This window comes from Perca flavescens, chromosome 3 (assembly GCF_004354835.1).
Source record: "Perca flavescens isolate YP-PL-M2 chromosome 3, PFLA_1.0, whole genome shotgun sequence".
Classification (NCBI taxonomy): domain Eukaryota; kingdom Metazoa; phylum Chordata; class Actinopteri; order Perciformes; family Percidae; genus Perca; species Perca flavescens.
Window position 1 is genome coordinate 27,813,905 of NC_041333.1, and position 26,106 is coordinate 27,840,010.

A 26,106-nucleotide genomic window follows, 5' to 3' on the forward strand; every position below is an offset into this window, starting at 1 on the left:
GGTTTTATCCAAATTCTACTTGGAGGAATATAAATGTTTTCTATACTTTTTACTGGCATGAAGTCCCTATGTGCCTTTTCAGTCAGGCTCCATATGTGTGAAGCCACACACATGAGCTTATATTCAAGCCAAGATAGGTGTAGCTGCGTGCGTGCGTTTGATATTTACTTTCCTGAGAACTTCACACTCACACGTGTCTGTTGTTTACTCTACCTTTTGTTGTTTTTCTCTGTATGTTTAGCCTCCAGCTAATTTACACAGATTACCAACAGTGGAGCTGCTATTTACATAATAGCAGCTGGCAGGTACATACAGATGTGTTTCCAATATAATGTCTTTCTCTCTGTCTCTCCTACATCCAGTTCAAGGTTATCAGAAGTTCATGGTCCCTGATGTCCAGCGCTCTAATGGATCGCTGACTATTATCCATGAAGCAGTGCTCATTTCCTTTACAAACCAATTATTCAAGGCTTAATTGACTTTAGCCTCACATTCACAGACTATACACATAGTGCCAGACAGAGGAGGGCCAGGAGTATCTGTATATAGACTGTAGATGCTATTTTTTATGATTTAGCACACATCAAAGTAAATACATTTAAATGGAATACAACATAAGAGGCAATGAGGTATGTATATATATATATATATATATATATATATATATATATGTATATGTATATATATAAAACGATACACTTGAAAATATAACTTCCTTTTATTGGTTGTTGGCTTTGAGGTGATGATCAGCTGTAGATCATGGTCTTATTTGTATTAACTACCGCTGTACAGTGCTCATTCTTCACTGCAGAACAGCCACATTTTAAAGGTACCCTTGCTGTAAATCTGATTTAGAGTGAAAAGTGAAGTTGTAGATAGAGAGAGCGCAGTGAAGTGTAGTAGAAAGATTGTTCTGGTGTTGGTGTGGACAGGCACAGGTTTTGACTGAGTGACTCTGGTGCTAAATTATATTGCTCCATGTGTCTGCACTGTTATTACTGTGTGTGGTCCCCCCAAACCGCTGTGGAAAAAATCCATCATGAAGTGTTGAAAAGCCTGCCTACTGGAAGAGGTACATGTAGAAACAAGTACATGAAGTGACTGTTATACGCTCATTATCTGTCACAATCATGACCAAGATTTTGTCGATGTTATTATATTATTATTATTATTTGGTTATGACAACTCTTTCTATCTTGAGTAGAGATATTCTGCAGTAATTTACAGTTTTTAGAAGAAAAGAAGCTTTTTATTATTCATCACATACGAATGATAATATATAAATAATCTAAAAAATCTAAAGTAAATTGCAGACAAGAAATGATTCCAAAATGAAGGGTCCAATTTAAAAAACAAATACGTCTTAAAATGTAAAAATAGTAAGGGAGTTGTCTGTTCTTAGTGTAGGGCCATCGGAGCAGAAAGCAGCCTCACCACATTAAGAATATCTAAAGAAAAAAGTGCAATGAAAGATCTGAGAGTTCTAGTTGGAGCTATGATATGATGGTGCTGGCTTATTTAAGGCTTAAAAAGACAATTAAAAGGACTAGTCCAGTTTAACAGATTCAGAGCAGCTGGTATTCACATTGGTGTAATATTGCAATTAGTAGTTAATGAACTTGCACGATTATTTAGATTTTTTCCTTTTTTGTCCCTGTACCGGTAAATTGCAGTATTTCAGAAATAGATGCCAGTGGTTTATATGCAGATGAAGTTAATAGGCCTGTCACGGAAGGCATTATTATATTTAACAGTAGGAATCAGGATGGCAGAATTCCATTTGGCTGTCTCAGTTTCCGGGGTCCTGGTAATAGTAGTACTATTAATAGCAGCTGTACATTATTATTGTTGAATTTTAGACATGTTTATTGAAACAAAACAACGCTAGAAGTCACTTTTAATATTGGTAGTAGTCTAATATATTGAGCTTACTGAGTCGTACTGAGAAAGTGTTCATTAGTGTGAAACAGTTTTGTTTGTCACACAATGTTATGCCTTGAGTCATCTTGTATATTAGAACCATTTAGCTTTCTGTAAAGGTTACTGGTACCACTGAAAGCCTTAAGACATCAAACAAAGACCTCAAAAGTTTCTAAGAGTATTGGCTTGATGAACCTGGTTGGATCTAGTAGCACTAGCATCAAATAGGTTGTTGGGTCCATGTTGCGACACCGTGTTTCTACACAGGGGGGCACTAGATGAGTAGAAATATTGTTTTGTAGCTGCACCATAGTAAATTATACATGAGACCACCTACTGTTAACTGTCCTGGTTGAGTCCCAGCAGGGGATTTTACTATAAAGCTGTCCTATTTGGAAGTCAAAAATTTGCATTCTCTCTGCCACTAAGTTATTCATGTTTCAAGAAGCTCAAACCTCTCTTCATAAGCAGAGCTGATATGATAAAAAAAAATGGTGCAGAGAATTGTATTAAACTACAGTTGTAATCCACAGTGGCTTACACATGAGACACATGTAAAGCCTGCAAAGGTGATTGGATCTGTACATGATTACATACAAGTATTGTTTGCAGTGATGATGTCACAAGTCATAATGCATCATCACACTTAGAGGAGCTGTATATGTTGCATAAGCATAAACTGTTGTATTAATACAGTTTAATCAGATTGCTAACTGTAGCATGATAATAGAGATGTAGTTTAAAAGAAAGACAAATATGAGTATTTACTCATATTTTTTACAGTGTTTCTGTGTGTGTGTGTGTGTGTGTGTGTGTGTGTGTGTGTGTGTGTGTGAATGTAGAACTGATTGTGTGCATATGTGCACCCTTGCTCTGGCAGAGGTTGTCTCAAACCCTGTCTCAAAGGGCCAAAGTCAGTATTTCTTGACGTGTGCATATTTTTACACGCACGCACACACACACACACACACACACACACACACACACACACACACACACACACACACACACACACACACACACACAAACACAATGCATGCAACCCCTTCATGGAAGCATTTCATGGCCTGTTTGCTCAGTACACAAGCATTAAAATGCATCATTGCTTCACATCTTTCCAGCGTTATCGTTAAGATTTACGTCACTGCCCCAGTCATTGCTGTTGGAACCAGCTGTATACTAAACAATAGGCAATCTGCTGCACTTATCAATAGCAAACACATGCAATTCATCAATGTAACTACTTCCTCCTATCTTCAAGACCTGCAAGGTCACATTGCCAACCCTACATTAATTTGTGTGTGTGTGTGTGTGTGTGTGTGTGTGTGTGTGTGTGTGTGTGTGTGTGTGTGTGTGTAGCAACATAGAGAGACAGAAATAGTGCTGGAGTACCATAATTCTTGAAAGAATTTGTCACTTAAAATGCAGGAAATATCAGCAGATCTCACGGTAGTGTATACAATGCAGTTTGTGATGATGTAATGATAAGAAGGATTAATCAGTGTGTGTGTGTGTGTGTGTGTGTGTATGCATTATCCAGTGTTGATCTGACAATCTAGGCATGGTCCATTACACAAACACCATTACAGAGTCTAGGCTATAATGCTATCAAACGTTGCCATACCGCAGACAAACGAACACACACACATACACACTCTTGAACCATATGGACACACACATACCATACTGTATCACATTCAGGCACATCCTTCCTTTCCATCTATATTTAATTACCTACATGTATACACAGTAAGAGTTAAAAGTGGTAACAACGTTCATTTTGCAGACATTCACTAAAAGCAATTGAAATATATATATATATATATATATATATATATATATATATAGAGAGAGAGAGAGAGAGAGAGAGAGAGAGAGAGAGAGAGAGAGAGAGAGAGAGTACTAATTGGAAGTGAAACAACATAGTCCACAGCAACGTTTTCCATTCCCACACTCAAAGATCTCTGCCTCTCTTCAAGTATTAGTTGCAATAAGTCACATCACACAAAAATCAAACACCCTTGGGTATGATTAGCTTGAAGTAATCTGTTCTGAGTGATAATAACACACACACTTCAAATGTAAGCACCTGGCTGCTGTATACATATGCGGAAATTAAGCCCTTAAAACACAAATAAAGAACAGGGGACGTCCTCCAACACACATACACACGTTTTTCCTACCCGCCTTGAGAATCCATTAGGATGATATTGCATTTTCAGCTGCTATCATTTCTTTTGGCACTTTCATTTTTACATATAGTAAGTAGTAGTTGCTGACTACGGCACTTTGGAACCCCATACATGCTTGCTTAAATGCTTTTACCCACAAAGCTGATGGAAAGGTGGAGAGACAACATGAAATGATTGGATGACAGGCAATGAAAAGGGGTGTGTGTGTGTGTGTGTGTGTGTGTGTGTGTGTGTGTGTGTGTGTGTGGTGTTTGAGAAATGATGCCAGAGCACCTGAAAAACTGAAAATCAACACAGACAGCCCTGATCAAAGAACCTACATAACATGCAAGCATCTAATTTGGCCTCATTAACACTGACTTTGATTTAACTTTCATATATGCTACATGATGCATGATGAATGAATTACAGAAAACAAGTTTCTGTCCACTGGAGTTTTTCAACAGTTAAAGAGCTCTGCTGATCTTCTCTCTTTGACTCCTCGGCAACACACACTCGCTGACTCTGTTCTCAGATCAGAGGACAATGACGGGGTGAGAGTTACTGCTACCACCGCTCGAGAGCTCAGTGTGTGTGTGTGTGTGTGTTTGCGTGTGTGTGTGTGTGTGTGTGTGTGTGTGTGTGTGTGTGTGTGTGTGTGTGTGTGTGTGTGTGTGTGTGTGTGTGTGTGTGTGCATCCACCACGTTTCTCACGGCACTTAAGAAGAAAAGAGGCCTTGTCTGCCTCCATTAGTGACCTGAGCTGCAGCAGCAGCACCGATCAGCCCGGCCGACTGGAAGACAGCACTGGTTAGACAGCAGTTTACATCCAGGAGCTGGGGGGTGGTGGCTCTGAGAGGAGAGAGACAAGGTACTGACAAAAGGAGAAGAATAACATACCATACCATTACATAATATAATAAGGCTATGAGGTGTCAACTGTTTGCAGCTGACACTAATGAGCAATAATAGATTTTTAGTTTTGGGAAATTGTATTTGCTTTCTTGCTGAGAGTGATATGGGAAGTTAAATATGAAGCTGGACAGAAGCTTCATTAGCTTAGCTTATGTAGCAGGGGGAAACAGTTCGCCCAAAGTAAAAACAAATATTGAATATGCCATCTTCTAACGCTCACTGATTAAAATGTTATATGTGTTGATTAGTGATTTTCATAGGTGCTGTTAGGCAAGTATTTTACTCTTGAACAGAGCCAGGCTAGCTGTTTCCAGTCTTTATGCTAAGCTAACCGTCTCCTGGCTGTAGCTTATTTGACAGACAGATCAACAGACAGAGAGTGGTATCAATCTTTACATCTAACTCTCAGCAAAAAAGCGAGACAATCTCCCAAAATGTTAAACTATAGAGTGAGGGAGGGGTTGCATGTGAAGTGTTTTTACCATTCCGTATTCTCATTTACGAATAGAGTTCTAAATCTTTTGTACTGATGTTTTCATGTCCATCCAAGCAGTAGAAGTGCTCCAACTTTGACATTGTTATGGGAAAAAAGAATGGGACGTTTACTTCTGGAACCAGGGGTGCCCAAAATAGCTTCTCCCACTTTGCAACTCTTGCTTTAAACCAAATAGCTTTTAAACAAAGATGAAAAGTAAGAGGAGTCAGATCAATAAGAAGAGGCAGCAGTTGAGATCCCAGGAGGCAGAAATGAAAAGAAAATGAAGGTGAGATTAAAGGTAAGAAAAGCTCAGTTGAAAGAATGAAAAGGTCAAAAGGAAGGATGAAAAAAAATAGCTAAAAAAGCTAAAAAGCCACCACCTACAAAACATAAACAGGAGTAATATTATATTATTTTATTTATCTTTTGTACAATGTAATTACAATACAAATATGTAGGTTTAAATACAAAAATTCTGTAAATAAAGATTAAAAATAAATTCCACTGGTTTGCTTTGTTACCATCACTAAACTATGGTTTTACAATCAAGTTTATGAGGTCATTTAGTTTGCTTTAACGCGGATCACAATTAACCTACATTTAAAATTTGGAGGGCGTGCAAAGAAGAGTTGAGAGCAAAAATATATTTTCAATCAAATAAAAGCATTGATTTCATCAGTGAACCAGTCTGGTCTTGTAGAGAGAGGAGGGTAGAGAGAGCCACTTTGACTTTTTTTTGGTGGGAAAGAAATATTGATTCATCCGAAAACAAGGACAAAAACCCTGGGCGGAGCCAAGATGCTATAAATTAGGCCAGTAGCACATCAATTTAAGCTCACTAAGAAGGCAGCATTTTAGACGGGATCGCTGCCTCAGGAAGATTCCTAATAAGTTAATTAAACTAAGGGCAGTTAAAGAGCAGGAAACCTAATCAGTGGCAGTCCATATCCATACAATTCAATTCCCATGGAACATAACAGGAGCATCTCTGGTCAGATTACTTATGCTTTTTATAGAACATACAGAAACCACATGTAATGTACCTGTAAGCTTTGTAATGTTGCATCTTCTTTTGTGATTTCAACTACAAGTAAAAAACACAGAAAGCTTTGTTGACATTATTGAGTTGCACATACTTCAGACTGAGACTGCAATTATACAATAAGCAACCTCTTTTTAAAATGGGATCAAAAGTGTTGTTTCTGATGTTTGAGAAGCTGAGGAACATGATGCTGAAGTGGCTCGGCCTTGAGACAAAAAGATGAAAAAACAGCAGACAGTGCTTAGGTTGTGGGCTACATGATGAATGTGTCTTTGTTCTCAATATTTTCACACACTCCATTTCTCTCTTATCTCTTTTTTTCATATCCTCATATTTCCCTTTCTTCAGACTTCCTCCATCTCATTCTTTAAAGGTATGACTCCATTCTCTCCTTCAGTCTCTCACATACAGATTATCCGTCCTTCTTTCGCAATCTACTTTGTATTCTTCTGCTATATGTTCTCTTCCTGTTAATATCTCAATCAAATGTCCTTAATAATTCTGCATACGGAATATATCCTTAATTTAACTCAGTCCTTTCATTTGCTATGCCTCGGTTTATGTCTGCTCATCTTCGTCTTCTCTTTACCTTTAATCATCAATTCCATAATCCGTAATGAGTGCAGTGCTACTGCATACAGTAGTACAATAGAGGTGAATACACAATCATACTGTACATGATGAGACTATACCCTGTGTTTGAAGACATTAAAGGATTACGAATGTTGGAATGTAGTGCATCATTTTTTCCAACTAGTTGCACAGTGCTGTATAGTGTTTCCACTGAGTTGTTAAAGTTTCATGGGTTTGTCTGGAGAAGATGAAGTCCTTGTGCTGTATTGTCCAGAGTGTCTGTGTGCTGGATATCCTGAAGTGATTTATCATGTCCCAGTAACCTTTGAAGATAGGCTTAAGCAACAGAAATGGGCTACAGAGCCTCAACTGGCCTCACCAGCAGTGCAGCGTATATACGTGAGGGCTAACAGGTGAAAGAAACATGCCACTATATACACTGTCTCACATGTCACACTACACACTGCTGTACTGTCAGCCCTGACTGTTTGGTTCCTGTTACATGACTCAGTTTCCCACAATGCTTTTTCCTGCCCAATCACACGTCTGCTACCTGTAGTTTCCCTCCTCTTCACAGTTCAATGAAAATAAATATAAGGGATGGAAAAACAACATGCTCCTGAAACACTGCTTTAAAATGTAAAAGTATACATAACTTGTTAAAATAAAAATACAATAAATAAAATAATTTGGCCATAAATCTCTACTATTAGTCAGTAAGTCCTTTTAGGTTGGTTGAGTCAGGTCTTACATCATCGCCTTCATAGTCCTTTCAGGTATCCAAACTTTTGCTGTGCTTGGCTAAGCTCATCAGTCAACAAATCTCTTCTCTGCACGTCTTGTGATGTAGCCATATCTGCTAAATTCTCCACCAAAATCTCCAGAAAAATTCATCTCATGGGTTTGAAATGCATCTGAGTGGAGTCCCCTTTTAAAGATAGAAACCACCTAGCTGCCCCCCACACACACACACACACACACACACACACACACACACACACACACACACACACACACACACATATCCTTCCTTACATATATACATATATAGGGACTTGCAGCAAGTAAAGTAAAGCCAGAGTAGAGAAGTGAAAGCAGGGAAGAGAGGTCAGTAGCGGGTGGAGTGGAAGGATCCACTCAAGTTTAGTGAGCTAGAGAACTGATCCTCCAATGGCAGACCAGCTATCTGCCGACTTCCTCTAAAGCTCTCATGGGAGTGTAAAGAAAGCAATTAAGATAATTATAACATTGACTCCTATGAGAGTTTTTAGGAAGTTGCTAGATTGCCACAGGTAAGATGCTAGCCTAACTTTAAGGACCTGCAACGCGTTCTAAGCCGGCCATTTTCAGGCCAACACCAGGGCTAGAGCTACAGTTTTGAGAGGCCAACTCAGACTTAAAGCTCTATCTCAAAAGTCTTTTGAAGATTGTTTGAAAATGGGTTGGCTGCTGCAGCTGGTGCCTTATTCCCAGGCTGCTGAGGTGCTGGTTTGGCCTCCAATGCCGCCCACTTGGCCTCAAAACGATCATCGTCTTGGGAATCGCTGGGTGCCGGAGCTGTTAACTGGCTGCCCTCTGGCGGCCAGCTGCTACTACTGCTTCCACCATTCCTGCCACTGTTGGAGTTCCCATTCTGTAGAGCCATGGCGCTGCTGTGCGGGGGGAGGCCATTAATGGCTGTTGATAATGGCGGAGTGGGAGAGAATACCGGTGAGGAAAACCCTCCAGGGTGTCCTACTGCACTAGGTACTCCTGGGTAAGAATGGTGCTGCCCGGCTGCTCCAAGTGCCCCGACTTTGGGTCCTCCTAGAGCCGAGCCCATGGCTCCACCTGCCCCAGATGAGCTTGTAGCGGTGCAGAAGACATTAGCCACCATTTGCGATGGTGTGATGCCTACCACAGGCACACTGGCATTGGGATATGTCATACTGCTGGCCAGGCCTGGCATGTAGGTCTGCATGGGCACAAATGTCGGCTGGACAGGCTGGCTGGCGAACATTCCCACAGGAGCTGGTGTGGTATCAAAAGCCAAGGGGAAGGGTTGCATGGAGCATGGAAGGGAGCCTGGGGGCCCAGGAAGGGAGGGCTGGATCATGGGGGCCCCAGACATGCTCGGACCGGACATTGTGGGAATGGACATGGAAGGTAGCGACATAGGAGGGCCTGACACTGGAGGGCCTGGTATTAGAGGAATTGATGATATTACCATGGGTGGGAGGGGCATCGGCGCCTGACCTGAGTGAGCAGAGGGGCCTGAGTGGAGAGGTTTGGACATGGTGCCAAGGGACATAGGGACAGTGGACACTGGGGCAGCTGATATGACTGCCTGATTGGACATCTGCTGACACGACATGGAGGGTGGTCCCGGGATGGTGGGGATGGTGGGGCCTTGAGGAGGGGTTTGTTGAGCCTTGACAGCCTTTGAGACCTCCTCCAACCATCTCTCAGCCTCAGAGGGTGTGCGTCTGTGTCCACTCTGCATCTGCATCTGCATCTGCATCGCCACAGAAACCGGAGGAGGAGAGTGGAGTGGAGGCTCGGGCTGCGCCCAGGAAGAAGTGCCTAGATGGATAAAGTTAAATATTTAGAATAAGTGTAATACTTTTCCCACCACTGAGTTCAAGTCAGAGAGTGCACTATTTAAAAGAATTGATCTGATGAAGTCTTTCTTACCCTGCATTGGTGCAGGTGGTGGAGGCAGGGCAGGGGGCACAGTGCAGGTTGGAGGGCCATTTGCAGACAAAGCGGGGTTGGAGAAAAGCTCTTCCGATGGATTGGTGAAGGAGGTGTTGATCTGGCTACACAGCGCATTGATACTACAGTCTCCCTCATCTGGCAACCCCATGTCCATCTCTGGTACTAGCAAGAAAGGGACACACAGAGGGGAGGTGAGGTGGAAAAAGAGAGAAAGACAAAGGAGATAAAGAAGTAAAAAGAAGAGGTGGAATAGGAGACGAAGAGGATTGAGTAGAGGAACAAACAACAGAAAAGAGGAGAAAAAAATTATTTATTCATTTGTGTGACAGACCCAGTTTGTATCAAAAGCATAGAAACTGAAGCAGATGAAGACTATTGACCTAAAACGCATCAAAAACACACAATTCTTTAGACAAACATGGCATTGTGCACAAGCATGTCTACATGCCAAGACGAACTGTGTAGCGTTATATTCTATGTACATTTCAGCCGGGTTATGTCATTGCCTTGTGTGTCTCGTGCATTGAAATGACTCAGACAGAGGTGAATTTGGCTTTATTAGTTTATCCATATTTATAAACTAACTGTAACTGATCCGACAGATAAGGCGGCATAATGTTCCCGTCTTGACTTTGGTTTGGACTACAGCTTTAAACCTTTCCTGCACAGACCGCAGATATCAATACATATACATTCCCTGAATGCTGAGAGACATAGAGAAGATTGGTATATATCATTTTCTAGTTGTCCTGATAAATGATGGGATTGCTCTGCTTAAGATGTCTAAATGTTTGGTATGTATTTTTGGCTCGGTTTTCTTTCCTTGTTAATTGCTATTTTTGTCTTTATATTGTGTTTGATTATTGCTCATTGATTTACTGCTGAAAATGGTCGGTCATGTGACTACCTGATCACAACAATCATGTGACTCTTTACCTACTGACCATGTGACTACTGGCCAATAGACTACTTTGCCAATGTACTGTACTTAAGTACAAATTTGAGGTACTTGTACTTTACTTGTATTTTCATTTCATGCTATTTTCAACTTCTACTCCACTACATTTCAGAGAGAAATATTGTACTTTTTAATGCACTACATTAATCTGACAGCTTTAGTTACTAGTTACTTTACAAATTAAGATTTTTGCACGTAGAACACATGTAGTTTATAAAATAAATTTGTTAAAAAATAAACTACCCAACAATATATAAGCCTACAATTACAGCTGAAATGATGAGACGATTAAACGCAGAAAGTTTTTGACCATTTCCAGTTTCTAAAATGTCAGCATTTTTCTGCATTGAGTACTTTTACTTTTAATACTTTAAGTACATTTTCCTGATGATACTTACATACTTTTACTTAAGTGACATTTTTAAGGCAGGACTTTTACTTGTAACAAGAGTATTTTTTCAGTGTGGTATTAGTACTTTTACTTAAGTAAAGGATCTGAATACTTCTTCCACCCCTGGATACAGTTCAAATGCCAACATTTTATACAACGCCTAAACGCACTGCCTTGTTTTAATGATTTAGCCAAGAAATATAATAAATCCTTTTTAAACTTCACCCTCCAGAGTGCCTCAGTGTCCTTAAACCCAGATCAGATTCTCTATTGCTGTCCCCTGGTCCCTCCCCTCACAACTAAGGCCTCAGAGAGAGAATTTTGTTTCTTCCTCTATTCCCTCCTTCTCTCCTCCACTCCCTCATCCTTCCTGTTTTTGCTGACACCATCCATGCTCTATATGCACAGTTGTCCAAGTTTTACAACACGCACATGCAGAGGAATGAATGTATAGACGAGTGGGATTCAAGTGAAGCAAATTAACACATTTACCACGGATGGGCCCATTGTGGGACAAACCCCAAACCTTCACAAGCCCAATTTTCTCATACAAGTATATCTCTCTCATCTCTGTGCATTTTGTGGCTACAGGCCTTGAATTATATTGGAGGGTGCAGAGGGCACTGGAGGCAAGTGCAAGGTCTCCTTTTAAAGATTTCATTGTGTGTGTGTGTGTTTCTCTCAGTGTAGTGGCAGGTTAAGGGCTGGCAGAGGGCTTGCTGAAGGCTAACCAGGACAGCTGTTTGACCTCGCAAATCAATACACACATTGTTCAGAAAATCACAAGGGAGTAGGGAGTCAGTGTGCATCTGTGTGTGTGTGTGTGTGTGTGTGTGTGTGACAGAGAGAGGTAGAGAGATACACTAAACACCATGGGAGAATAAGAGACAATGAAAGGGGCGAATATGAGTGAAAGTGGGAGTTGAATGTTGTGGTTTAGTATTCCAGTCAGAGGAGTCCTCCAGTCAACTTTCTCATCTCTCCTAATGACTATACTCAGCCTTGCTACTGAGCGTTCTGATCCTGTGGCACCACACTGTGTTCCCCCTGTGAGGGGTAAGTCAGTTATTATAAATTGTCCTTAGTAAAAAGAGCTTTCAGAGTCACTTAGGCACAGCCATCAGCACTGGTGTTAATAGCAATAATAACAGCACTTCACATTACTGCTTTTTATCTTGGCCTGCATTCAATGGAAGACAAGCATGTGGAACACAGAGTGAGAGTGTACTTTCTGTTTGTGTGTAGAGACAGCAGTAATGTTCCTTGACATCTTTGAAATACCAAATAACAATTTGGGGATTTGAGTTTGCAAAAATACTTGTCATGTGTTTTTTTTTGCATTTGCAAGGTAGAGATCTCATCTGATTTCACAGTGGGTATTGGAGAGGCATTTTGGTACTAAGTGTACATTAAATATGGATCAATTACCTCTAGAAACAAGATCAATGTTGATGTCATGGCTTAATATTAGCCTTTTTCATCTGCTGTTACTTTCATCAAATAAGAAAAAGTGCAACAAAAAAATTGGTGTAAATTAATACATTAACAGAGCAGTCATTTGCACATAGCCACCAAATCACATATTAGAGGTTCAATTAGCAATTGCTAATATTATAGCAAACATTTGAAAATGTGGCATCCTGTTTATCGAACTTTCAAGACACTCTACCACTGGCACTAGGCAGGCACCAACTCTGTTGCTGTTGAGGGGTTTATGCTGTGCAATTTCTTTGTTATTGCCCCACCTTAGATTTCATATATATTATTCTTACTGTATATATTCATAATATTGAATCTGATCTGGCTTGGGTTTTAAGTTAAGTTAAAAAAGCCTCCCCTACATCCTTAAGATAAATTGAAAAATAAGACGCATAATGCATAACCCCTAATAATCCCAGCTCTTTTACATATTGATAAATAAAAGACAAGCAAAGGGGTCATCCAATCACCTGCCAGGTATTTTTTGAAAGTGCCTGCCCTTTTCTAAACAGTTTCCAATAATGGCTTCTCAGATGGTTCTGGGTTAACACACCATCTGTTGCATCAAGTTAGGCCTTCTGACCCTGGTAACTTCTGTTTACCAGGTGGTCAGATGGTCAGCAGATCCTGTCACCAGCATTTGTGAGTGTCACTTCAAGAATTTCTCAACTCACCAGGGTTCTTGTCCTGGAAGTCGGTCTTGCGTTGCAGTGTGGATGGCAGGTCATTGAGGCGGAGTGACAGCTGCCTCTTGAAGGGAGAGTTCTTCTGGCTGAGGGCCGGGAATCCCCGGAACGAGCCTTGGCGCACCAGCTGCTCGATGGGCGCGTGGCGGCGAGGGATTGCGTGAGGCCCGCCAGGCTCTGGCCGCTCCATGGGGGAGGCTGCACCCTCGGGTGGGGAGGCGGTGCCAGGTGGGAGGGCTGGAATGGCAGAAGGTTGGTCTGGAGAAGGAAATGGGTGCATGATTCAACCTTTATTTATTTATACTTGAGAAATAATTGAAGGGTAGCCCTTATTTACAATGACATCGAGACAAATACATAAAAACAAAAACAAAACAACAACATTAAAAAGAAGCGACACCGTCATAAAAAATAGAAAGACACTAAAACTTTTTGACTTGGAAAAATTATTTCGTAAATAAATTAGGATAATAAGGATGCAAAAGAAAGTACAATCATGTAAAGCAATTACAAGTAGTAGTTTGCAGGTTAAAAACCAGATTTCAAAATTGTCCAAAAGGTACAAGTGAGTTCCTGTTCAAACCTTATTACTGCCATACATAATCTATTGATGATCTATTGTTAAATGCCTTCCTGCCATGTGCTTCAATTTTAACATTTGAACTCACATTTCCCCACCGTATGAGCACTACTTGAAAGACACACGTATGTGTGCACACTTTGAAATGCCCTCCTACCTTTCTTCTTGTCCTGCAGCTTGTCATCTCTATCGCTGCTGCTGCTCTGCTGGCAGGAAGGGTTAGTGCGGAAGGAGCCCTCACGCACAAATGAGGTGCGACTGGCGTCAAAGGAAGCCGTCACGCCGCACTCCTTCTCCCTGCGCTGCTTCCTCTCCAGACAGGCGGCAAAGGCACAGCCAACTGCATGGCTTAGTCTCTCCCCCTGGTGGAGCAAAAAACACACAGTTTCAAGGTAACATTTACTCTTGATCTGGATTGATCATTTACAACTAAAACAGAATTTGGGTTTACACACTTCAAACTGTCTTTATTGTAAGCGGTCTTGACTGTGTTTTCTTTCTACAGAGCTGTTTTTTTGTGTTTATAGGCATCAAGCATGATTGTTGTTTGTGTCAACCTTCAAATTAAGTTCATACATTCACATAAAATACAGCTGTCGCAGTGAAGATTGAATTAGGGTGCAATGATCCACCTCAAATCGCTTCTGTTGTCAAACGTCAACATGAGTCCATGCTCCGTGACTCTGAATGTAATTCCAGCCTGCCTTTTGCAATGTATTCCTACTTTCCCACCACCTCTCTAACATCCTCTGCTTTTCTCTCTATAGACAGCCACAGCTGCTATAGGAGAGACAGTTCCGTTTAAGATGAGCACATAGAGATATGGAGAGTGTGGTGGAAACAGACACAGACAGAGATGGACAGATAACTCCACAGGCTTCAATCTAATCCCCTCTCCTAATCCCGCAGGTCTGTGCTGCGCTCTCCTGCATCCACATAAATTATCCAAATTACAGTCTAAGCTGATGAAACCACCATTGGGTTGAAGCCACAATGCACCATGATGGCATTGTTTCTATTGCAGTTGGCTTTAAATTACAACCTTCTCATCCCAAGATCAGTCAAAAGGAAACACCAGAAGTTAGAAATCATGCTAACAGCTAACCCCAACTGCGCTTGGCTGATTGGTGCAACAGAATGGGTTGATGTGTCTATAGTAAATTATATGTGCACGGCAGATTGTGCAGTACATGTGAATATTATGTTGTGAATATTATGTTGATGCAACTAAGTTACAATTACATAGGTGCCTGTTCTGCCACGCTAGAATGTTTTCATGGGAGCTGTAGTTCTTTGTATGCTTACCAATTATTTGCAGTTTAACTTAAATTCATAAAGGTTTCAAATTCAAATAGTAATTTCTGTAGTGGATGCCAATTTATCACACATTTTATATAAGACAAATTTTTTAAGACAGCCCGATAAAAGAAATGCTGAATGAGCGATTGCAAGAGCTAGTGCAGCTTCTCTAACTAGTATAGAGAAAATCCCTGAAGGGTGGATGGAACGTTAATTGTCCCCTCACCGAGTCTTTGAGAGCCATGAAGCAATGGCACATCCACCGTCTGGTAGTACCGTCTCGGCAGATGTAGGAGAAGGCCTTGTCATAGTTACGATCGGGGGCACAGAATGAAACCTTCTCTATGGTCTGGTCTACAATAAGGTCCTGAAAGAGAGAAACACAACAAGAGACAGAGAGGTCAGAGACAATCAGATTTGACAGCTCACACAATACAGTCAAGTCAATCGAGTTGTTTCAGCAGGTAGATTGCATCAAATCATAACTGACATGGTTTTATCTTTCTAACAGCAGCTTAACTGATGGCAGGCAGGTAATATAGCTTCAGTACTGAGCACACCAGCTTGTGGACTGATCCAGTACTTGACACACTACTTTCAGCTGACCCCATGAAACCCCTCTCACTCCGACCTATTTACACATCCACCAATGACAGAAAAGAAAGTGACTACAGACTAATGATATTGAACCCTCTTTTCATCTTTGGGATGTTTCCACCACTTGCCCTTCCTTCAATAAAAGGGTTATTCAGCCTGTCTCAGTGTCTATAGTCACGACAGAGGAAATGAAAAGAGGGCCCTTCTCTTTCTCTGTGTACATTAAGGGGGCCCTGGGTGGCTCACCTCTTTGACTCACCAAAAACAGAAAGAGAAGGAAAACAAGAGACGAGAGGGAGAAGAAAGGAAAGAGAGGGAAGAGAGGGTTCACACACTCATCCACGCACTTCCTCCCTCTCCTCCAGTGTCGCCGAAAACAAAGAGAGGGGAGGATGAGGAAAGAGGAAGAGGGTGGATGAGGACGGGAAAGGGGGAGAAAAGAAGGAGAAAGAGTTGGAAGAATAACAGTCCATTCATTGTGGGCCAATTAGTGAATGAAGGGGGATGCTGGTACCGAGGTGAAAGGCTGAGCAGAGAGCAATGTGTTTTTTGTGTGCTTCTTCATCATTGGTACAGTTAGTTGCTCTGTGTTACTAGAAACACATATTAGCAGTACTTTAGGTGTCTGTTTTTATGATTCAGTATGCTCATGTAAGCTGTATTTTTTGATGAAAAGTGCAGAAAGCTAATCTGTTTGTGGCTAAAGGTGACTCAAATCATGTCCCAAAATCAGTGAATGGAATAATACCAGACAGCAGAATGTGACTCAGAGTGTCTCATCTACACAGACAAGTCTCTCTGCCTTGAGCACACGAAAAAGACTTCACCATTTATTTCTATTGCTGCAATATAAAGGTCATGCAGAGCTGCTGTCTCTATTGTACACACATACATATATACAGTACATTCACCGATGGTGGGAAAGTGTCTGAATAGTGGTTGTGTGGGTGTTATTAAGTGTGCTTGCTGATTCATAGAAGGAAGCTAAGCTGATGATAAAAGGTGATGAAGAGGCGAGAAAGAAAGGAGGACTGTAAGGGTTGTCACTGCTGGGTATGGAATCAAATCTTAATATGTTGAACGTTTTGACAGCACATCACTAACTGGCTGTCGTTTGGTGCTGGGCAAGGAGTGTACATTGGGTTTATCAGAGATGTTTTGCTGAAAACAACAGGGTGCTGGACACTATGCTGATGAGAGCAGGGAGAATGATTCAAAAACAGTAAAGTTTTGACCGCAAAACAAAGCAATTAATTAAAAGGTGTTAAAGCACTCCGTAGAGCTGAGCAGAACTGTTGTTCTCACAAATATATAGTTTCATTTTAAGAAAGGCTAAATCATTTCCTAAAATAGCTGAGCACTGGAGTTTGTTAGCAAACATTACTCAACCAGGAAGAAATAATGCATTATTTTGGGATTATTTTTTTACAAGCAGATTAATACTGTTATGGGGCACTGGTATAAGTATTTCAGGCACCAGGGATTTACTCAAAATAAACTACATTGGCCATGTTCATCGTAATAATGGAACATGTCACCCAGTGTTTTAATTCATTGTTGGTTTGGGGATTTGTTGATAATAAAGAAAATATAATATATTGCCAGCCTTATCCTTTAATATGTTTAGATGAGACACATCACTGAAGGTAAGGAAGGAGGGAGATTAAAGTGGGGGGAGCAGTGGTGGGAGAGGTGAGGCCATGTGTGTATCCTCTAACGTATAAAAAGGAAAGCGAGAGAAAGAGGCTGCACCATTGGACTCGCTCTCTCCTCTATACTCTGCTGCTCTTTATTCTGCTCGGCTTTTAATAGAACCACAGCAAGCTGCACTCACTATGTAGGAGGCCTCCCTGGCCGCCAGACACTCCTAAAGTGCATGTGTGTGTGTCTGTGTTTTCTTGATTTTCACTCTCCCACTAAGCACCTTCAGAAAGAAACCATGAGTCACATATGTCAGCTCTGAAACTGCACACACACACACACACACACACACACACACACACACACACACACACACACACACACACACACACACACACACACACACACACACACAGGCCTAAACCAGCCTAGGAGCATCAAGACTGTAGATGCATGGTCTAACCTTCTGTTGTCAGCCTTAAGGTGGTGTCATCAAACTGGGACAAAAAGAGACTTTTGTTGGTGGTCTAAGGATGGAAAATGTCTCTATGTCTTAATTGAATATGAGAATATAAAATAAAGAAGATGCTGCTGCAAAAATGGATGGACACTGTTGTTTTTGCTATCTTGTTGTTGGCAGAGACAAAGAATGAAGGCATAGATTGAATACCTGTGTGGTGTGTATTTTACATGACTGTAAGACACACACCTCCCCTCTGTCATTGTTGCCACATGACTAGGTAGATAGAAAGGGAAGACAGAGGGGATGATGGAACAAGGTGAAAGATGCGGCACACACACACACACACACACACACACACACACACACACACACACACACACACACACACACACAGAAATAATGTGTTTGTTTACCTTAGTTTTGTCATCCACCACCCTGAGTCCATCTGCTGAAACCCACAATACTGCCTTGACTGTCTTTTTCCCACTCTGGAAAGACAGAAACGTAGCAGTAATAGAGTAAATCATGTAGAACTCAAGAGGCAAGTTTACTATTATTTACTATTATTTACTACTTGGTCAAGTTGCATAGTAAATGTATATCAATCATTTGCCCATTTCACCAGATGTTCCTTTATTCTTGCAGAGGTGCGATCAACAAGCTACAAGCCACTTTTACTACTACTCATAGTTATGTAAAGTGATCATTACATACTTAAGAGCAGATGAGGTAGTGGTGGGTTAACAGAGGAGAGGCGGGCATAGGTAAAAACTGTGCCAGCTGGCATGAAGAATCATTTCTCCAGAGGAGGGCACCAGGCAGAGCTAATAACACACTCAGCATGGGCCGGGCTAAAAATATACAGTGTAAAAAAGCAATGACTCCATCTGAGTGTGGAAGCGTGTGTGTGTGTGTGTGTGTGTGTGTGTGTGTGTGTGTGTGTGTGTGTGTGTGTGTGTGTGTGTGTGTGTGTGTGTGTGTGTGTGTGTGTGTGTGTGAGTAAGGAAAACGAAAGCCAGAGCACTGCAGGAAATGGCTTTGAAACCCACAGTGAAGCGACAAGCCTCAATTTTTGCATAATCCCATTGAGAGGAAGACAGTGGGAGTGAGAATAGATGTAAAGAAACTGAAAGTGATAGAGGGAAAAGAGTGGAGAAGGAGAGGAAAGCTAAATTAGGAGGTGGAGCGGGGGAATCAAAAGAAAGAGAAAACTTTGGTAAAAAGTTTTCAGTGTGAACAACTGCAGAGAGACGAGAACGGCGCAAAAAAGAGATGCTGATGGAAAAGAAAATAGAGTTGATCCAGCAGGGAGAATCAAAAGAGAAAAACACATGAAAGGAAGCAGTGGTGAGAGGAGAGGGAGATGAATGAATGTATGAAACATTTCTTCTGGCTGTGATTCAGTTAAATGAGATTTTCTGACAAAGTGGTGTCTTTTGTTAGATAAAGTTACAATCCTACTTGGGGGAATCAGGTTTCGTATGAGTGTACACTAAATGTAGAAAATGTGGTGCTCTGCAGTTTGTTGGGCAACTTGATTTTTTTATGAAAGTCAAGTTTAATTCCAGTTTTATCAAAAAAGCAAAAGCCGAGGTTACACATGAAGACTGCCTAGTGTGTGTGGCCGTCTGACACAGGCCGGTCTGTGTCACTCTGTTCACACGCTTCCTGTACAAATCCAGCTTCCCAGGGATGCAAACTGTGTGTGTGTGTGTGTGTGTGTGTGTGTGTGTGTGTGTGTGTTTTGTGTGTGTGTTTGTGTGTGTGTGTGTGTGTGTGTGTGTGTGTGTGTGTGTGTGTGTGGGTGTGTGTATGTGTGTGTTTTATATGTGTTTATGTTCCCATGTGCCTAAATCTTGGGATCAGACAGATATGGAATAAGACCCACCATGGAAGGCGATGAGGGAGATGAATGTGGTAAAGAAGAGAAAATAACAAGAAGGGAAGGTCACTGCAGACAGTATTGAACGTGTGTGTGTGTGTGTGTGTGTGTGTGTGTGTGTGTGCCTGTGCGTTCCTTAGGTCAATACTTTATTGCATGAGCTTTGTGCAACTGGGTCTGTAATGAGCTCCAGTGACGTTTTAAGATCCTTAGGGTGAGTATTTTAACTGCCTCACACAATGAAATGAACCTCTAGTTCTGCAGCACTAACGCAGACACACTGTGTGTGTGTGTGTGTGTGTGTGTGTGTGTGTGTCTACGTTAGTGTGTGGTATACTTACAATTTTTAGCTTCTTCACTGCATCCTCGCATACGTGCATTCCTCTCGACTCCTCCACCTCGACCAACCCCAAGTACTGCAGATAAAAGAGAGCAGAAATGTTAATAGACAAAAGAAACGAACAGATGCTGATTCTTTCTGACTGAGCTGAACTGAAAAGAAAGAAACAAAGTGACATTAAGGCAAACAAAGCCTCATTAGTCCCTATCAGTATTTCTATGAGTGCTATAACTAAGGTAAGTACAGTAGCTACAGTAATAAGCACCCATACTGGATTTACAGCTGCATGTTGCTGCTGATAATAAGGACAGGAGAGAGAGAGGCACTTTAATAATTTATAGCCTCACATCCCCATTTGTTATCCCTCCAGTGGTCTGCTCTGTGGTCTACAGAGAGCCCACAGGTTTTAGCTCTGAGTTTCAGGAAGATTGCTCCCTGAACTAAAATATCTCTTGTTTTGAGCTTGCAGAACAAAAATAGACAGTTTTTCGAGTGGTGTCATCGTTAGATGCACACGCATGTGGGTAAAGAGAACCCCACATGAAAAGTTGTTTTTGTTTTATAAAGTGGAAAATGTTCCGAGTGAATGATTAGAAATTAGCATCTAGCAATCTAGTCAGAGCCCTGGATTTTAATGAGGTGGTGAATGGTTTTGCGCAGAAACTGGTGAGGAGAAAACAGCTACTTTATGGTGGTTTGTGACTGTTTAATGAATATTGCCAATGGTTACCAGGTTCTATGATCATTGATCAGTTTGATGTGAGTGTGTTGGTGACAGCTGATAGAGGTGAAGACTGATTTGATGGAAAATTCCACACATTGATGCACTTAATATTTTTCAGAGAAACATTGGTGTAAATAATATTACACCTGTACTCACACAGGTTCTTGAGTGAAGTTTTGCCTGTTTACTATGCAGTCATCTAATAGAGTTTTTGCTCTAAGGTAGACATAGTTTTAGCATAGTGTTATACATGCTAATGTCTTCGACACTCTGTCTATACTACTTTCCATATCCTGAGGAAGCGAAGGTGGTAGGTGCGAGCCAGTATGGAGAAAAAAAATCAATCAACAAAACAATGATGACTACTGAGGACACATGTAATATATGTGTGTGCTTGCTTCACTAGGTAAACTTTCCAGCAGGCCCTTTTCAAAACTTTCCAAACTCCTTGCTTTTCTAAAAGTCAACTTTTCTCTCAGCATTGATTGAGCAAAATAACACTGTTTTCTTCCCTCTGGTACAGTTCAGCAGCTCTTAAGGGGCATTAATAGTGCATGACTTGTGAATACATTTGGAGTGAAAATGGAGAGAAGGCGGAGATTTAAGAAAGAAAAAATGAACAGGGGAACGAGGAGGAAAGAAAAGCTACAATAAAGAGACTGAGAGGTTTTTTACTGCTCCAAGCTCCAAGCTCCACTTTGCTGCCCCTCTCATTGCGATCTCTGTGGAGCATTACCATCAGGACCATTTTCCCTTAGCTTGCCACTCACACTGCCTTTTCTAACACTCTTCTCTTCCTTTGTTATCTTTCTCTCTCTGACTTGAATTTTTCTTTTTCATTCAGTATGCAGCCCTTCTCTTATTCAGTTCTATATCTCTCTCGCTCTCTCATAACATATCTTACAATGTCTCTCTGTCTTCTCTGTGTGCCCTTATCCCTCACCCTGTCATTTCCTGTGGTCTCCCTAATCTACAACCCCACCTCAATGTCATTACTCCCTCTCTTTCCTCCATCTCTTACCGCATTGTCTCCCCAGCCTTCAACAAATCATTTTGACTCTAAGCTATAAACATATAGTTACACACTCTATCAGTAAATGGGGCCATCAATAATGTCTATTATATGAACTGATTGCATATGAGGCATTCATGGCATTTTAATTACCATATGGTTTCAATAAAAGGATAACAAATGCATTAGACACACAAGTAAATAAATAGCAAAAGCTTAAATACCCATGTTGCCAATATGACATGCAACCAATACATAAAGGTCAATGGTCAATATTGATACCAAACCCTGCCATGTTTGTTTGATACAGTCAATTTACAATACGCGATCCATGTCAATTGTTGGTGTATTTACCTAAATTACCTTATTACTTTTATGATAACATGGACATTAAAGCGCTAAATATGTTTGTCTCACACCCAGCCCATTATAATCTCAAAATTCAAATGAGGCGTCATGTGTTTTTAAAAGACCAGTTTGAAAAATACGCTTATTCGCTCTATTGCATCCAGTTAGATGAGAAGATTGATAACAGTCTTGTATCTGTACACTGAATATAAAGCTACATCCAGCAGCCAATTGGCTTAGTTTAGCATAATGAGCCAGGCTAGCTGCTCCCCCCTGTTTCCAGTCTTTATGCTAAGCTAAGATAATCACATCCTGGCTCCAACAAGCAAATATTCCAAAATGCCAAACTATTCCTTTCAGATAAGCAAAAAATAAACAAAACGTTAAACCTAAATCTCAGACAATACATTTAAAAACAAATTTCAGAATACAGTGTGATGCTTTTATATAACAGACCTACATGTATGAGGTGTAAATAGAGCATCTTAGACAGCTTTGTCTAGTAGCAGATTCTGGGTTTGCTCTTCTTCTCTGATGTTCAAGGATAAAGTGCTGAATAAATGAGCATCCAGTGCACCTGTTATTGTTGAGCACCCTTAAACAGAATGCACTGACACAAGTTGTGTTAACTAAGTACTGTGGTCCAGGCCTCAACCCAGGAAACTTTCATTTGCCCTTTTGCATGACCCTCTGATTTATTTAGCTGAGGATCATGTCACTATATGCGCAGAGTAAAGTTACTCCTCACCTAAAATGGGATATTATATTCATTAACTAGTGACATTTTGTTATATATACAGTGTATATACAGTACAGGCCAAAAGTTTGGACACACCTTCTCATTCAATACATTTCCTTTATTTTCATGACTATTTACATTGTAGAGTTTCACTGAAGGCATCAGAACTATGAATGAACACATATAGAATTATGTACTTAACAAAAAAGTGTCAAATAACTGAAAACATGTCTTATATTTTAGATGCCTCAAAGTAGCCACCCTTTGCTTTTTTTGATAACTCTGCAAACCCTTGGTGTTCTCTCAATGAGCTTCATGAGGTAGTCACCTGAAATGGTTTTCACTTCACAGGTGTGCTTTGTCAGGGTTAATTAGTGGAATTATTTCCCTTATTAATAAAAAAAAGCAAAGGGTGGCTACTTTGAAGAATCTAAAATATAAGACATGTTTTCAGTTATTTCACACTTTTTTGTTAAGTACATAATTCCATATGTGTTCATTCATGGTTTTGATGTCTTCAGTGAGAATCTACAATGGAAATAGTCATGAACATAAAAAGGAAACGCATTGAATGAGAAGGTGTGTCCAAACTTTTGGCCTGTACTGTATATATATATATATATATATATACATACATACATATACATTTTCATTAACAGAATGTTATTTTTAATACTGACAACTCTTAATGCAGAATTATACTGTTTAGCATGGTTATGATGTGAGTTTATAGTAAAATATTTCTGTTACTGTTTCAAGAATGGACCAGAACTGAACCGGCCTTGGATACTCACCCTAACAGGGAAGTTACATTTGCCCTTACGTACAGCCTCCTCGTCAGCCTGCCACTGATGCGGTCTGCTGGCCTCTGGCACGTAGGTGGGCTTCTTCCTCCTCAGGCTCTGACGAAGCTTGTTCATCTCCGGGGTCACGTGCTCCCTGGTACTGTGGACAAATGAAGGGACGTTGGTTTAGTAGTGTAGCATAGGCAGGAAGGCCACAGATTAGCTCTGCAATACGCTCAAAATTTTAAAACACTGAAAATCCATGACATCACAGCCAGCTGACTCCCTTTAACACACAAAAAAACAGCATTCATTTACCCTCAATTTATCAGTAAGGCTCATTAAAAGCTAATTAAATGCAATAAAACTATAATTTAAAGAAATGCAGTTTGCGAGCTTGAACAGAAACTGTAGTACTGTGTCATACAGTATTATGGGCGAAGTGGGATAGGTTTCATTGATTAGCTCAAACTCATTATACAGTAATCATCCCTAACAAGGCAGTCAGTACATTAGCGTCATAAACAATTCCCACCATAATGCTCCATTGATTCTCCATTCAGAGACAGTCTGTGCAAATCACAATGGTAGAACGTTAACCCTAATGAACACAAAGCATAGGGTGGGCTTTCATCTCCACAAGAAACATCAAGAACACTGAGCAAATGCTGATCACAATACACACACACACACTCCTGTACTTCTCCGAGCACACACAATCCTCCCTGCACTGCTTAATTAGACCATTCAGCCCGCTGGCCTGTTTAGCGATGCTAATTTCCCAGCACAATGAAACATGACGCCATCAAAACATGACCTGCTTAAAAATGATAATTACTGTTTTCATTCCTCCACAGTCACATCCCCCCTCAAAAGAAGATCTGGGGAAGAATAAGAACATCTCTCCTAGCGTACGTTCTTTTTCAAGACTGAATTAACTGCATCACCAGCTCATTTAAAGTTGTTTGTGTGGAATTTGACTTTACTGTCCCTCTTCCTGCGGTTTATCCTAAATCCACTTCCAGACCAGTCTCTTTTGTGTCTCTCTACATGTTCTTTACTTTTAGAGCACTTTTCTGGTCCAAGACATACCAGCAAGCTTCAATTCCTTTTGCAAAATTCTTTCAAATACAGCACAATCAAGACAAAATATTTATCTTTGTCCCTTTCTGCTTTCATTCTTCCATATCTCTTTGGTTAATCTGAGTGAAGAGCATACTTGCATTATTTTCTTACCGTCTGGTTGCCCCATGAGTCTGCATGCTGGCTATAGCAGGGCGTGAAAGACCACAAATATTACACTGAAGATATGTAATGTCCATGTGTAAGCAGTTATCTGTATACTGAAGGGAAGAAATCTTCTCTCTGCTCTGCCATACACACAGGATTTACAAGCAAATATATATACACACAGACACATCACTTCTCATAATCACTGCTATGGTACTAGTAATGGGTGTCAAAGGCAGGCGTGCAGGAAGAGTGTATTCCCGTGCGTCTCAGACACACACTCAGGCGTGTGAGTAATGCAGAGTATTCAAATGAAACAGCTCGAGTGGCTTTGCTCATTTCTGGCATGTGAGGCATGCGTCCTCTGCCAAGTGCACACACAAAAAACACACACAAGCCCCTCTGCAGCTCGACGTGCACACGTTGAGGCTTGTGCCAGTCATTTCTGGGAAAAGTGCCAACTGACTGGCACCTGGCTGGCAGAAGGTGTATGAAGGGGTAAAAGCTATCTGATACACCCCACAAGGGAGTTGGAGGGGGGGACTTACAGTATATGTGACAGGATGGGGGAAAGGAGTTGCTGGTTAGGGAATACAGCATGCCCTGTAATTGCCCTCATATGGTTTGGGATGGCAGTAGAGGAGAAGGAAGAGGGGGAGAAGGAGGAGTAAGCAAATAGGCTTCTGATGCCAAGCCACAGGGCAAAGACACAGAAATGAAATGATGTGAACTGAGGGTACTGGCACAAGTGAAAACTGATTGAGGAATGGGGTGAGAAAATTAGTGCTGCAACACATGCAATTTTACTTTTGATTATCCATCAGTCATCCAGTTCTAATAAAATGGAAATATATGGGGGCTGTGTGGTTTGACAACAATGTTTAACAGGCCAAAAGAAGACGGATAAGGATAGAAAGAAAGACCAACAAACCAGCGAAATTGTAGAATAAAAAACAGTGACACAGATTAATATAGAGTCTCATAACATCTATCCTACACATTTTCTATTGTACTATCTTGTAAAGTGACAAGAGAGGTCGAGCACTTAAATGTTTCAGATTAAATATAGTAAATACTTTGGCTGTACAAGAAATATTAAGACAAACTTATTATGTTCTTTCACTGTAACATTACATTTTCCAGTATGGATGTTCAA

At 40.8% G+C, this 26,106-nt stretch overlaps 1 protein-coding gene across 3 annotated transcripts in view; it reads right to left on the minus strand.

The window, feature by feature from the left end:
• Nucleotides 1-8,138: 8,138 nt before the first annotated feature.
• Nucleotides 8,139-26,106, minus strand: part of numbl (NUMB like endocytic adaptor protein) — a 62,823-nt gene continuing 44,855 nt past the window's right edge. For 2 of the 3 annotated variants that reach the window (XM_028573578.1, XM_028573576.1), the window contains 8 exons: nt 23,730-23,880; nt 20,114-20,188; nt 18,304-18,378; nt 15,416-15,556; nt 14,048-14,252; nt 13,299-13,568; nt 9,773-9,958; nt 8,139-9,661 (listed from right to left, as the gene is read on the minus strand). In XM_028573578.1, the coding sequence (XP_028429379.1) occupies nt 8,496-9,661; nt 9,773-9,958; nt 13,299-13,568; nt 14,048-14,252; nt 15,416-15,556; nt 18,304-18,378; nt 20,114-20,188; nt 23,730-23,855 (2,244 nt within the window). In that variant the 5' untranslated portion in view covers nt 23,856-23,880 and the 3' untranslated portion in view covers nt 8,139-8,495. The remainder of the gene's footprint in view (nt 9,662-9,772; nt 9,959-13,298; nt 13,569-14,047; nt 14,253-15,415; nt 15,557-18,303; nt 18,379-20,113; nt 20,189-23,729; nt 23,881-26,106) is intronic. The other variant, XM_028573577.1, reaches the window with a different exon arrangement.